Below are 15,329 nucleotides of genomic sequence, written 5' to 3' on the forward strand. Positions count from 1 at the left end.
CTGCAGATACTGCTGAGCGCACCTATGGGTCCTCTGGGTATTTCAGGTGACTTGATCTGTGATGTTCTAAAAATAAAATTAGTTCAACACTGGTTATTGAAGAGCCATTTCCAACCCACACTCCTTGCAGCTATTTTAGCCACAGCTGAATTCAAGAGTGTTTGCCATTACTGCACCTTGTAAATCAGGGAGTTTACATCTGCTATGTTGGGGTCCAGCCTTTCAGATGGTTTTCAAGGAGCAGTCTGACAATCATCTAAACTCTTTAGTGGCATCCAACTGTTCCGGCTGCCACCTTTCTGCTATTCAGGACCCATGTGACACTCAATCATTCTGCTGTCTGCCATCTTTATTGTCGTGCTTTTTTGCGTGTGGTGCAAGAGAAACAATCTGCAATGAATAAACCTGGAAGCTAGACTAAATACTGATTGGAAAAGAAGGACCTGCATGAAAATCTTGGATGGGTCCTATTCTTTTCTATTAAAGCTAGACATGTCTGCTTCCACCATGCAATAACTGTAGAACTCTATGTGAACATTTCAATAAAATTCTCCAGGTCTATTTATGGTGCGATTAGGATGTCTGTGAATATAACACTGTAATGGAAGAGTCCTGTATGTATCTCTGTCTTATGACCTTTGACTATGTATGATGTTGAATTTTGATTGCTCATTTTTGTTCTATTAAAATTAATGAAAGGGTCAATTTGAATAAATTCTCTTGAATCCTTCATTAGTGTTTTATTTCCTGCATAAACACTGTCACACATCCATGCTCCCCGTCAGAGGGACTAAAATATTGAAAGGACTAGTCTGTTCAGTTCCACCATGTGTTTAACAGTCCCTAGTCTAGTCTAGAAGCTAGTCTCCTCATCTAATGGGTTTTGGAAATATTTGATTTCAAAAACAGGTTTTAATAAGTGTGGGAAGAGATACTATATTTTTCTATAGTCTAATATTATCCAACTGTCCATCTTTGCATCCTCCCATTGTTTTGTCCACCTTATCATTTATCTGTTGACCCAGATGTCATCAATCCACTTTTTGCACCCACAATCGTCTATCCATTCATCAATCCAGTGCTTAATACTGCATATAACTCATCAATCCAGCTGTCTTCCGTGCAGTCTTCTATCATCCTGTCCACTGTCTGTGTATCTTATCTTTCCATCTTTTTATTACCCATTTATATATCAGTAAAAACTCATGTCGATCTTAAAAAATAATCAGTTCTGTCCTGCATTTTAATTTGATTGTGGCTGACAAAGCCGCAGGTAGTGTGATGCCAGTTAATCAAACTTCTAGGGGGAGTGGTGGCCTAGTGGTAAGGGCATCGAGCTTAGAATCCTGAGGTTCTGAGTGTGAGCCCCACTCCAACAGACTGCCACTCTCTGTCCCTGAGCAAAGACCCTTAACCCCACACTGCTCCTCGATGACCGCACAATGGCAGCCCACTGCTACCCAAGGGGATGGGTTAAATGTATAGAGTTAATTTCGTTGCTCTGTACTTGTGACAGCGTGATGACAATAAAAGCTGGAAAGAAAAGAGAAAAAAAAGAAAGAAGCTTCTAAAATATGGTTTGACGCTGCATTGCAGTGATCTCAGAATTCAGAACCCGTTGAGGACAGAATGTCATTTGATGGTCATAACATAACGAGTTTAAAGGATTTCCTCTGCCACACCAATTCTAACTTTAGCAACAGGCCAACAAAGAATGTATCCAAACACACTTAAAGAACAATTATATGTATCTTTGATTCACTAAGACCCAAACTATCAGAAGTTATCAGAATTAAATTCGAAGGAGAGAAAACCTTTCCAGTGAAAATTATGACTTTTCAGTAGAATCCAGTCGGTTTTTCCACCTTTAGTAGAACTTAACATCATTTTTGAAACTCCAAAACTCTAAAATCAGGTCTTATCTATTAAAGTTAGTGGTTAGTTTCCATAGTAGCTTGTTTTAAATGTCAACTGGTTTTGAGAAAATTTTGCAACATGATTATCACATAGAGCTTAGCAACAGTGGTTGAAAATGTCGCTGGAATCACATTTAAACCTTTTCTTATATTGGATTTCTCAGCCTAAAAATTTTTTTATCAAAAGGAGCAGAAACCAAACTCGAACAATCATAAATTTAACAGAGGAAGCCAAAGATGGAGGATAGCAGTTTGACATAAACCAAACTCAACGTTAAGGTTGACTGGATTAGCCCTGAATCTGCAGCTAAGGAGAGAATGGTGGAAAGTTTGTCATTCCAATAAAACACAAACACGAGTGGTTGAGGAGAAGCTGCATGTTTCCATAGTTACAGATGGTATGGATCTGCATGTCAGGTAGATTTTATCAACCAAAAGCAAACCAAGTTAATTTTTCCCAGAATAATGATCATTCATACTCCAGGGGAATGAAACTGAGCATGTTTTATTAACAGCAGTTCCAAAACAGAAAACACCAGCTTTTACATGATCAAAGTAAGCAATCACAGATTTTCTGAATTAGGGGTGGGCGATATATAGAATATACTCAATTTATCTCAAGTTTTTCCACACACCATAGTTAAAATGACTATTGCAACCATCTAGTACAAATTTTCATGACGACTTTAAGCTCTCTGCTTCTATTTCACTGAATTTTATTTTTCCCCACACACTTTGAGTGCATCATAAAACCCTCCTCCAAAGGGGATTATATTTTGCGTGGCACGCAGACTACAGCAACCCGCAAAGGAAATATGGCGGCAGCAAGTGTTTCAGCTAAGTAATATATGGCAATGGTTTGGATTTCATGCAAAGGTCGTCGAACAAAAGCCGCTAATTTGTAAGAAATGACGCAAAAACCATTGCTGCAAAAGGTAGGAGTACAAATTTATTCCACCACCTGAAAAGTCATCCGCTGCAAAATGAACAATGTTGTAAACTCTGCATGTCAGCATCTCCCACCAGTTAAAAGGTTAAATAAATCAGCTGTGTAGTGGCTCATGATTTGAAAAAGCAATTCTATATGAGAGAAAAAAGGGAAATCACTGACCCTATTTATTACATAGTTTAATGTTTTTTAGATACTCTACCTGTGATGTGATGTGGTCTTGTTCAGAAGTTTTGCAGCCGTTCTCTAAACTTTGCAATATTCTCAATTTTACAACTTTTTGTGCTCTTTAAAATTCCCAGCACCTAAAGGTCAATGCAAATAGTTTCGAGATGGTCTGATTTTGCTCTAATTTTTTGAACAGTATTTCCACTTTCTTTTTACTAATTTAAGGTCAATTTCTTTGTTCATTCTGAATTTTTTTTAAATTATATACCAAAGACCGTTTTTGCATTGTATCCTCTTTGGTTGCTAGGATCTTGCTAAAGATCTAATACTGACACCCAAATACATAATGTGGCAGAATTACCGGTATTAGTGAAAAGCTTTCTGCTGGTTAAAACAAAATGTTTTAAATTTGAAACCAAAAGTTTGAATGAGTATATCAGTGCAATTTTATGCACTCTACTGTTTATGCAGGTAATTTAAACATATAGTGATATATATCGTATATCACGATATAGCCCAAATACATTGCGATATAAGATTTTCTTCATATCGCCCAGCCCTAATCTAAATGACCTCTTCATACATCGTCCCACAGTCAATTTGACAACACAATGATTAAAAGAGACACATATGGCACTCTGTTCAGCAGCGCAATATATTACATTTACTTTTGTATTTACATCAGCAGGAAGCAGATGGAAGAAAACAAATGGTCCAAGATGTTCCAGTTCTCTTAAATGAGTCCAGTTCCCCCAAGAAATTATTTGGATGAACAGCAGAGAGTCATGAATCATGCAGATCCTAAGAGTCTTTGCCCCTCCATTCAGGATGTAACGCTGAGGCGTGACGCACGGCTGCAGTCACACCTCGATGTCCACAGTGTCCTTCTTAAGTTTGGGCTCATTTGCCAGGTGTGGTTTCTCTGTGCGAGTGTGCCAAACCAGCACCTACAAGACATAGAAAAGAAAGAGAACATGTTTAAATGACTGAGAAGAAATTGGGTCTGCAGTATACATGTACATGTCAATAATTTAGAACCTATAGGAAAGGTTAGTTTATTTTAGTAGCTTAGTTCACTGAGTAAAATGAAATGTATAAATGTAAGAAGCTCAGGTTGATGTATTGAAGGTGAACATTTCTGTTGGGTTTAATCTAAAAAAAAAAAAAAATCTAATCAGATAGAGTTTGAATACTAGATTCTAAATTCAGAGATGCTATTTTATAGGCAAAACAATCTTTGGAAGGATTGCTAACATGACAGCTGTCCATCAGACTGTCATGGACAGCTTAAAATGAAACCTTTTAGAGGTTTAGAGGGACAAAATGACTCATCTATTTTTTTCTAATGAGAAAGTGCATTTCCAGACAGGTCCTTAACAGTTAAAAAAAACTCTACAGGAACAAACAGCGAAGTTCCACACACATTCAGTACACAAATTGTAGAACTCAAGGATTAAAATTAGAATGGATTAAAATTTGATCTAATTGTTTTAAAAAGGTTAATTCATGAGGAACTAAGAATTTTCTTTTACATATATGTCACAGATCAGTGTCTTCTTGTTCAATAAAAATCCAAATATCTCCTGTTACCACAGTTTTATATCAAAGTATTAAAAGAGCCTGAATATCAGGCAGAGAGATCTGAACCCCACGTATTGATGTGCTTCAGTGCTAATATTAGTGAGGCAGACTTGAAGAGGCAGACGGCTGTCTGGTTAGTATAATTCTTCCTGGCTGTATATTTCCTTCTCTGAGAATCCTTTTTTTTTTTTTTGTTAAACTCATAGATGCTCTCCTTCTCCCTGATGCCATGATGAAACTCCAGGTCTGTCAAAAGCAGTACAGACTGCATTGTATTCTACTATTGAACCTGATCCTAATCCACCAGCGGGAAACAGTCTGACACTTCCTGAGGTGGATCAAATCGAAAACTAACAACATTTGTTTGCAACCATTTTCACAGCAATACGTTGGTGAGAAAAAAACACAAGTTGATGCAAAGACTGATGTGATCCTGAATTCCCCTCAGCCTGGATTCACACATTAAAATGTTGTTTTCACTTTTTTTTCCTGAGCTCTAACTAATAAGCCTATAAAAGTGTGCTGAGATCTACACAGCAGTGATGTATCGTAGTCTGTGTACATTGACATTGTCTGTTCTGTGGGCTTTTTCAGGTGGAACGTGTCACTTCCTGCTCACTCTGCTCCTAATTGGCCTGCTTTGCATTTCTAATGAGGGTAATCTTGTAGCAGCAAGCAAGGAGCTGATCCAGAGCTGGGGGAAGGGGGAGGGGTGTGGCTGGGTTTGGGTCTGCACACTGATTCTGCAGTCAGACTGAGCTTGTCTAACACTCTGCAAGCACACACACATACACACACCAACTACTCGTTCTTCCTCCTTCATTCATCACGTTCACTTTTCCTCTCCTACCGAAGCTTCGCTCTCATCCTCCTTCCTGCTCTACCTTTCTCTTTCACCTTCAGGCAACATGGAGACAAAAAGCTCAGCCCGTTTTTTTTTCTTTTTTCATCTTGCAAAGAGAGGACACTCTTTTTACTCTCCATCAAAGGAGGATTTTGTAGGAAAAAAAAAACCTTTTCCCCTCAAGATGACATACAATCTGGTAAATTGGACTTCCAGCTTCAATTTTCCTTTTCAGCAATGCTGTGAAAAACTGTTTGAAGCAGCCTGCAGATTTCTTCAGTTTTTTGCTTTTTTTTTTTTAACTTTCGATACATTTTAATATCAGATAAAGATACAACTAGTAAATTATACATATAGTATAAAAGGATCATTCATTTATTAAGAGAAAAAAATTATCTAATTTAGAAATATTTTCCTCCCTGGAGACAACTTCCTTGAAAAATATTTGCAATAGATTGTGACGCTGAGTCTTTTTTTCATGGCTGTGGATGATTTTTGGTGCACTCAGTGATGCACAATCGTTTCCAATGGAGCCTTTATAAACTAGCATGAAAGGCTGTTAAAGGCATAGTGGACTTTCAGCTCTGAGTTACAGGTGGATCATCTTATCTATTTGTTGTGCTGCATGCCAATATTTGTGACACGCTCCTTCTCTACTGCACATGCAAGCTTCTAGTGTTTATTAGTGCATTCCATGTCAATGGAAAGGGGCAATTTCCAAAGTCCAATTTCTACATTTCAGCTGGAAGCCTGAAAGTCAGAATTACCTGTCAGAAAGTTGGTATGACAGGATGGTAACGTTCCCATTTCAACCGCTTGTAGAGGTTCTCTATTATGTTGTATTAAGTATCATTCTGGTGCTACTTGTGAGATGACAATATGTGGAGTGTACCTCTGAGTATACTGTTAAACATTGCTCTGGGTATAACAGCTGGCCTAATAGCTATGGAGAATATGAGGTTCTACAAGCTAAAAACTGTGTTGCATTTACCTCTGAGATGGCATCAACTCAACTGGTGAGAAATGGTTATGGAGTGCCTCATATGTATCCTGTTAGTTTTGGTGTCGGCCATTCATTGTAGCTCCCCTGCTTTCACCATACAATATGAGAAGATAGCAAGTATTTAACTAATTTATAATGAGAAGAGGAGAGTTCTTAAGCTTTTTGAGGAGATTCTTTCACTACATGTCGGGTAGGAGAGTTTTTTTACCTGCACAGACATTCAGAAAGTGGGAATTCACACTATCCTTTAATATCATAGGTGTAGGGGATGCCTTTAGTGTCTGTGATGGACAACAGAGGTCTTTAGAGTATGATTGCTTCATCACCATGCCTTAGGGTGCTTAACTCTATCTCTCTTCTCTGAGCTTCATTATAAACTGCAAAATGTCAACACACTGTTGTGATTTATATTCATGGGATGACCTGCTAAGCTGCACAAAGGAATTTCCTCTGGTTAACTTATATTTGCAGGGCATTAATTGGATCTAGTCTATATCTGTACTGGAATAGCTCTGAGAAATGTCGACCCGTAGACCTTTTCGCTCAAACAACTTGTTCTTTCTGTCTTTTTTACTCAGACTGATTTGGGCAAGAAGGCTTTGCTTCTCTCAGCCTGCCTCATCCTGGAACGTTTTTCTGGAAACTTTGAAACTTAACGGCACTCATCTCATTCAGTGTTGCTTCTTCTAAATGAAAAGTTATTGAGGCTGAATTGATAATACGCAATTTTTTTCATGTTTTCACTTTTAACAATTTAAGTTTTTCTGTGTTTTATTCATCGGTTCTCTCTTGTCCAGGAAGAGGTTGTGTTTAACTAAATGAAACAAAAAGACAGGTAAGTTGATCAAACCACCTAATTTTTTACCACACACCACAAAACACGACAAGTCAACTACTAGATGGGATTGTGGAGGAACTGAATAAGGAAGTCAATATTTAAAAAAAAAATGCAAAATGTAGTTGAAGTTTGGCACAAGCCACACAGGAGACAGATATAGAAGCAATTATGAAATAGATCAGATGCCAAAAGAATGAACTTTATATTCTATATCCAAAGCACTATCTGAGACTTATTCTGCAAGTCTCTTTAAATACACTGCCTCATAGTGAAAGTTAGGATAAAACTAGAATTACTTTTTTTTTTTTTTTACAGTGTCCTGTCTGGCAATGTGGCAATAAGAATAATTGTCTTGATGCCAAAAAGAGCCCAACAGATTTTACTTTCACAAGTGGAGCAGTAGGGCTATAGCCATAGTGTTCCGCTTGTTTCATGCATATAAATTGCTTTATTATAATTACTGTATGCAGGGAGTTTTACAGATTATATGGACACTGTAATGTATAAAGAATCAAAGAAGAAAAACAGAAAAAAAGGAGAAAAGATGAAAGAAAGAGGAGATAGAAAGTAGATAATAATAAAACATTTTCAGTCTGCCTTATCACCTGCAACGAGATGTAAAAAGAACAGCAAAACCAACAGACATGGAATGAGACATACAATAAAGTATCCCTTGAAACTATCCCTGAAACTAGAATGACTTTAATAAAGATGAATGCAGCTGAATACAGGATGATTGTGAAGGAGGGAGATTGGTTCACATGCCAGCAGCACAGAGACATTAACCGTGCAATGAGAGCTACAAGGAAATTATTTATTTGAAACATATTGGTACTGGAATGGTGTAGTCAAAGTTGAAGAGCTGCTTCTACAAGCTAAACTAAAAAACTTGCAGATTTTACTGATGGCAATACAAACTACTGTGGAACTGTGATGAGATCTGTTGCTTCATAATTAGAGGCTCCCATAGGCGGATCTACTGGGGTGGCATAGGGTGGCAAATGCCACCCTAAATGACAGCCTTGCCACCCCAGCTGCTGTTGGCGGTAGGGGTGGCGAGGCTTATAAATTATGGATCATTTGAGAATTACGACCGCTAATTTCCAATGTCGGACTGCAGTGAATGCAGCACGAGATGACGCGAGAGCGACTGAGACTGATTGTTTTGAAAACCGAATGGGGCAAAGCGAGGGAGCCAGGGGTGATGGGGAGAGGAGACACGGGATGAAACAGGTAAAAATTGATTAACTATCTATCAAGAAATTAAATCATAATGAAAGCACAATGTTGCTAGCATAGCTGCAATGCTGATTTTGAGATGATAAAAATCAGGTTGCAGAACGTTATTTCTCTATCTATGATGTTAGTTAGGCCTGATGTCTCAGGCTCATAAAGACATATTTGCGGTCAACTATGACAGAAACGAGACGATCAGTTTGGTCGTACTCAAATCAAAACGCACAAAGGCATTGGATCTAAATAAAGTTGTGAAGCGTTTTGCTGAGCAACATGGAAATTGCCGCATTCAGCTGTTATAGTCATGTTAACTTTATGTTCTGCTCTCTGGTGAGCCTTTACAGAGCCGTTACATTTTGTTTTGGCACCTGAGAAAATCTGATATTTCCTTTAATAAAACCAAAAGTGTTAAAAGTTAAAAATGTGATACTGGTGTGAATCCTGCTTAATATGAAGCAGTGCTGTTGTTTCTTTTTTTGTATATATAATATGAAACTATCCAGAAATGACCTGTATGAACCTATTCACAAGCAAAATGTATTTTTATGTTGCTTCTTTTCAGATTTGTGGAGATTTTGATGTAACATACAGAACCCGCCTTTTTGTTGATTTGTTGATACAGCAGTATGGAGGACCAACTCTGCCATATTTAAAAATAAATACAGAAATAAATAAATGCTTAATAAATAAATAAGCATACAATTAATTGCCACCAAAAATACAAACAACAAATAAATGTAAGTAGAAATTAAATTATACAGCTAGTCATAAAGGTATATAACTCTTTTAATTGGCTTCTATATTTCTTTGCCTTTTTAATATTTACCTTATTTATTTTTTTGTCATTTATTATCTTCAACTTCATTTTTTAATTACTTATATTTTTAAGTATTTATTTAAGTGCATGTTATCATATTTTTGTCTGTTTTATTCTTCCTTTGTATTTTTTTACCCTAGTTATTTCTTCGCCGCTATTTCTTTCTGCCTGCCCTTTTAACATTTCTGCCTGCCATTATAATATAATTTCTAATTACATTTATTTGTTTATTGTATTTTTGGTGGCAATTAATTGTATGCTTATTTATTTATTGAGCATTTATTTATTTCTGTATTTATTTTTAAATATGGCAGAGTTGGTCCTCCATATACAGCTCTATCTACAGCATATTTACATGTATGAAATGTCCCTTTCATGTTGCCATAACTGCTGTATGTCAAGTTACTGAGGAACAAATGGGGTAAATGTGTGTTCAGAGTAAACATTACATAGATGTCCAGTACCTTGTCAGGTGCCTTGACCCATTTATTTCTACTGTGTAGTTCTGCTCACTTTAGTACAGATCAGTCCATAGATCTCTGATAGGTAACTTTTTCTTTCTATAGTTTCTTCTTGTGCAAATGCTGCAAAGCTGCGTCTCTGACAGTCAATCTCACACATCTACTACTCAGCACCTGTGTCTTACCTTAATACCTTTCTTGTCATAAGGCCCCTCTAGAAGTATTGTTATCATTCCTCTATCTCCTATTAAGTGAGATCTCATTGTACAATGTATTTTTAATATGAACTGTTTCACATGAAACACTAGTACTGTACATACTATTCTCACCTAACTGTGATTAAATTGAGTGTAAACAAATGCCATATGTTGCCACCCCTCAAAAATTCCTGCCCCCCTCTTGCCACCCCATAAATATTTTTCTAGATCCGCCCCTGGAGGCTCCTGAGCTTTAATCTCCCCTGGGGGGGGGGTGGGGGGGGGGGGGGGGGGGGGGGGGGGTTTCTGTCAGGACTGCACGTTCTCCCTGTCTGTCCATTGATTTCTTCAATCAGTTTGACTTTCCCATTCCAAACGAGCTCCACATTTAGTTTAGTAAACTTGTAAATGCAAATAACCTTTAGCTGCTGATTGTGTAAATCTTTGCCTGCCTCTTTAAAGACCTGTTTGGAATGTTAGATCCATATTTGATCCACTACTCTTCTTAAAGGAGAATTTAGATCAATCAAAGGAGACTTTGATTGATTCCAGCCTCTGGACACTTTTAGCCTCCTGTCCTCAGTTATAGAAAAGTCAAAAATCCTGAGACGTTAAACATGTCTGTAATTTGCAAATGCGTTAAAGCTGCTTTGAGGATCAGATTGCTCAAACCTAACCAACCAGTGCTAACAGATCGATTAGCTGCACAGCTGGAATTAGACCAAGGTTCTAACAGCAGAGTTTTCTTTCAGCTTCCCCCCCATCATTTCTTTCTTTTCCTTATCTCATTCTGGCGATCCACTTTTTCCTGAACAAGCTTCTGCACAGCTCGATCTCCTTTTCCCTCCTGTGGGATCATCTGTCTCCATCTGTTCCTGCCTGCCCCCCTTTTTTCTTGTCCTGTCACTGCTGTCTGTTGCCATTACCATCCTGCTCTAACTACATCACGGCTCTTGTCAGCCGTCTCCCAGAGACTGACCCGGCAGTTAGATGAGCATTACTGTCCGATTATCAAGGTCAGGCTCAAGGTTCTCTGATCCGGTCCCAGATACACAGCTCAGAGTAAAAACAGCCTGCAGCTAAAGTGTTGAAGGTTACGGGTTTCAGAGCCGCATTATTGCAATCAAACAGACATGAAACACCTAACAGTTGCATCAGAGACACATTCACTGCAATTCTGACATCTTGAAGCAGCAAAAGTTTGTATCCTGGAGCTTTCCTGAAGCTACACTTTAAAGCATGTCACAGCGGGTACACAGCACTGTCCAAAAAACCCTGAGTTTGCTCTTATTTCTTCAATATTGGCTTTCTGAGAGACAGCATTTCTCTCGTTATTTTAAACACAAACTATTGTTTATTTGACTTTTGCAGGTTTTCTGTGGAGACAATTTATGTTTTCAATACATTTAAGTTGGATTTATAAATTATTTAGGGTCCCTTTATCGCTGTTGTCAGAAAATTTCAACCGAGTTCCTGACTCAGAGCAACTGCAATGTCAGATTCTTTGAACATCTGCAGTTTAACTGGTTTTTATTTGATGTAATACCTTTAGAGTAAATAGTTGTGAATGCTGACTGAATACCATGTGTTTGCTTAAGAAGTTCTAAAGGTTTGATGGTTAAAACCCTTAATCAGGTCATATGGAAATTGAACAAACCATCTGTCTGTCCATCCATCATCGTATTAAAGGCCCTGGTTTATTCCTGAAATAATTACCATGATCAAATAAAGTTGATCATGATAGGGTGTAAAGATTGGGAAAAAAAACAGAACTCTAGTAATCAAACACTTAAAACGACCTTCAGGAAGCATGAAAAGCTCACGTCCAACACAGCTGGAACAAAAATCAAAATGCAGTATCTGGTCCAAATGGTGTATTTTTAGAGTATTAGAATATATAATTGGGTTGTATTTATTAATCAAAGTTGGTATATGTATTTGAACACAGGCATGATGGATGCTTTTCAAGCCTTTTTTTTTTATATAAAGATACTAAAAACAGACAGAAAGAGGTCGAATAAATTATCATTTAAAATGTTAAAACAACTGTGCATCAGTGGTTCTGCTGGACTGTCTGGATGAATAATGATCAAAGATTTTAACTTACATAACTCCACAAATGAACTGCTGCGGTATCTGATCTGATAAATGCTGCCCTCCTGCGTGATAATGACTCTTTCGGTTATTAGCCTTTATTTGACTCAGCAGCATGGCATCTCCATGATGCTGACGCTTTCAGCAACAGCAGCAGCCAGCTGGAAAACGATGATCCGACGGCCCAGGGGTCTTTATTCTATTCCCAGCAGGAAACATTTACTTTTAACCACCCAGGAAATTGCAGAGCTACAGTGTGACCTGCTCGAATACAGTGAACCAGAACATTTCTATTTTCCATTTACTGATAGCCTCCTGCAGATTTTAGACGGACAGGTGTTTGTAAGGTAGGATGGAAACTGAAACGAGGTGGTGAACACCCTGCTCATGTCTTAAAAACAAAAGGCTATCCCTTCAAATTTTGTTCCGTTTTGCTTGCTATGGGTCAACCGATCCACACACATGCAGTGGGAGCCAAACTGACCCTCAGCTGGTGGAGAACCAGCTGCTGTCAGAGTCAGAATCTGTATGCAGCCAGAGATACTCTCTGCCCCTTTCCTACCAGGCTGTGATTAAAATCACCCTTTTAGCCTCTATATCACATCAAATAACACCTCTTTTGAATTCATTGGCTTAAGTCAAATCAATGAGAAACAAAGAGAGCAGAGCAGCTTTATTAAATAGTAAACCATGAGCTGAAAGCTGTGTTTATTTCTGCTGCATAGAGCTACTTCCATGAAGGGCAATCTAACATTTCTCATAGATTAAAATTGTTTCTGAATAGTTTGGGTGTGTTGGGAGCTGGAGAAAATCCCATCTTTCTCCAGCAGAGTCCGCTGTGGATCCTCTGAGGGAGCCTCCTGCACAGCTGCAGCTCATCTAGATCATCAGAGGATCCACTACTTAAGCTGCTTTCAGATCTTGCCTCAACGCCGCAGTGTGTTCCAGTTGGTCAGCGCTAAAGCCTTGATCTTTGTTGTATCTCCATGACTTTGAATCCAGGTTGGATTCTAACCACTGTCTCTGTGTTTCCAGGAAACCCGTGCCTCCTCTGTGAAAGCTCAGGAAGAGCTAACCTGCCGAGGCGACCCTCAGAGCCAAACCCTGAAGATTCTCTGAGAACCCCCAAGCAGCTCTGGACTAGAGCTGGGAAAACCAAGCCAAGGTCTGTCCAAGCTAGGCGTGAGACGCTGAACCAGCAAACGGACTCTGCTGAGAGGACTCTCCTCCAGAACCAACAGTGACTCCCCCAAGAGAACCTTGAGAACCCTCAAGTCTCCGGTGAACCCGAGTCCAGGCCCAAACCTGAACCAGTGCTTTCTGTGTGCTTGTGCAAATAAACTCTGCTTAACCTTCCACCTGTTTCCGCCCAGTGGTGTTCTGCAAAATTGGGGATCTCCTAGAGAACCAATCATGACAGGGTGTTTGACAGCTACGGCTTACAGTAACTAACCGTAAAGATGCCACAATGCACGGCAAATATTATGTTTGGCATAATGTGTTTTACCTTAGAATCACTGTTTACATTCTTCTCTGAAGAATTGTTTTAATTCAGCAATTTTTCAAGGATTTTAATTATGAACTAACCGTCTAAGGCCCAGCAACAGTGAATTCATCTGATCTTTTGGGAAAGCAGGACTCATGGTTACTACAAGTAACTCAGGTAGTATAGTAGCAAGATTGCCCCATACCATGACACTACTACCACTTCTGAAATGGTGTGTTAGTTTTACTCTACATGTGACAGAATGGACATCTTCCTCTTTGCGGTCCACTCCTGGGCAATTTTTTATGGTCAATATTCAATATTTATTTATTTTTTTGTTTTTTTAAAATCAGTATTGGTTCTGAACATGGACCTCTCCGATGGGGTTTTGAGTCCTCTGTGCAGCTGGCTGCATGTTGGGGCAATAGGTGACAGTGCTACTTCAAACAAATACATTGCCTTCTCAAACCAATCCTGCCAAAATAAGTGAACATCACTTGGTTTCTCCTGGGCAGACTGTGATCTTCTCCTGTCTGTCAGCGGAGAGGCCCCTCCCACTCACCTTCTAGTAAGTAACCAATCAGCAATCAGTGTGCAAATGAGCCTACAAAGTGCTTGACATGACTTATCTGTCAGACTTTATCTCATTGGAACTTTGAGGAAGCACAAAGCTCCAAGAAATTAATAATGTGGGTCAACCGATCCACACACACGCAGTGGGAGCCAAACTGACAACCCTCAGCTGGTGGAGGACCAGCTGCTGTCAGAGTCAGAATCTGTCTGCAGCCAGAGATACGCTCTAATAATTAATAATTGTGATGCTGTTAATTTCAAACTGTTAGCCTGTCAGTGGAAGTGTTTCTTTTATTTAATTTCCCTTTGGAATTGGTCATGTATTTTTTTAACTGAAATGATATCCCAATCACATAAACACAGAATGGCATGAGTGACGCATCACTGAGGAAAAATGACCTGTGTGGGAAAGACCCTCAAACTTTCCAGTTTTTATGCTGTTGTTATAAATATTTCTACCAAGATTTTCTCACTTTCCACTCTCAGGAATTAGCAGCTCTTAAAGAGCTTTGTGTGTCTCTGCTTTTATTTCGTCCTTATGTATCTCCTCTGATCAGATATGTAGATCTGATTATAGCAGTAAAAAACAAACCTTTCTATCTATACCGTTTGTTGATCCTGTTTGAGAAACAGTTTGGGATTTTTTAAATATTGATTTAACTTTCCTATTGTTATAATTTTTGTGCTCAAATTGTTATGGTTCTCCCTTTTGGACTTTGAGTTTTCAGTATCTATGTCATTCTTATTTGTTGATCTTTGGTTTATTTTCCGTTTATATTTACGCAGTTTTGAGTAACTCTCTGTTGCCCTCCTGTGCCTGTCTCCTTTCCCCTCGCTCCCTTTTAGGTTTTAGGGTAGATGCCTGATGGGGTCCGTTTCACAAAGCATGTTAACTGAAAACTCTATTTTCTAAACCTGAATATAGGAAACTGAGTTTTACATTTCACAAAGAGAATTTCCTCAACCTCCCCAGATCTAACCTGGTCGGTAGCAGGTTTTCTTCTGTAAACTCTGAGTGTTCTCTGTTTCTGCTCTCCTTACAGCCAATCATGTTGTTTTTTTTTTTCTTTTTCCTGATTGAGTCCAGAGATTTCTGTCATAGTTTGTTGGATTAAAAATAATTTACTAGGTCATTAGACACACTTTTTTTTTTTAACAACCATTGC

At 38.6% G+C, this 15,329-nt stretch overlaps 1 protein-coding gene across 1 annotated transcript in view; it reads right to left on the reverse strand.

Annotated features, from left to right (window-relative positions):
• Positions 1-3,401: 3,401 nt before the first annotated feature.
• Positions 3,402-15,329, reverse strand: part of LOC119792751 (galactosylgalactosylxylosylprotein 3-beta-glucuronosyltransferase 2-like) — a 31,503-nt gene continuing 19,575 nt past the window's right edge. The window contains exon 4 of the mRNA XM_038299513.1: positions 3,402-3,980. Within this exon, the coding sequence (XP_038155441.1) occupies positions 3,894-3,980 (87 nt within the window). The 3' untranslated portion in view covers positions 3,402-3,893. The remainder of the gene's footprint in view (positions 3,981-15,329) is intronic.

This window comes from Cyprinodon tularosa, unplaced genomic scaffold (assembly GCF_016077235.1).
Source record: "Cyprinodon tularosa strain WSP-4 unplaced genomic scaffold, ASM1607723v1 ctg43, whole genome shotgun sequence".
Taxonomy (NCBI): Eukaryota; Metazoa; Chordata; class Actinopteri; order Cyprinodontiformes; family Cyprinodontidae; genus Cyprinodon; species Cyprinodon tularosa.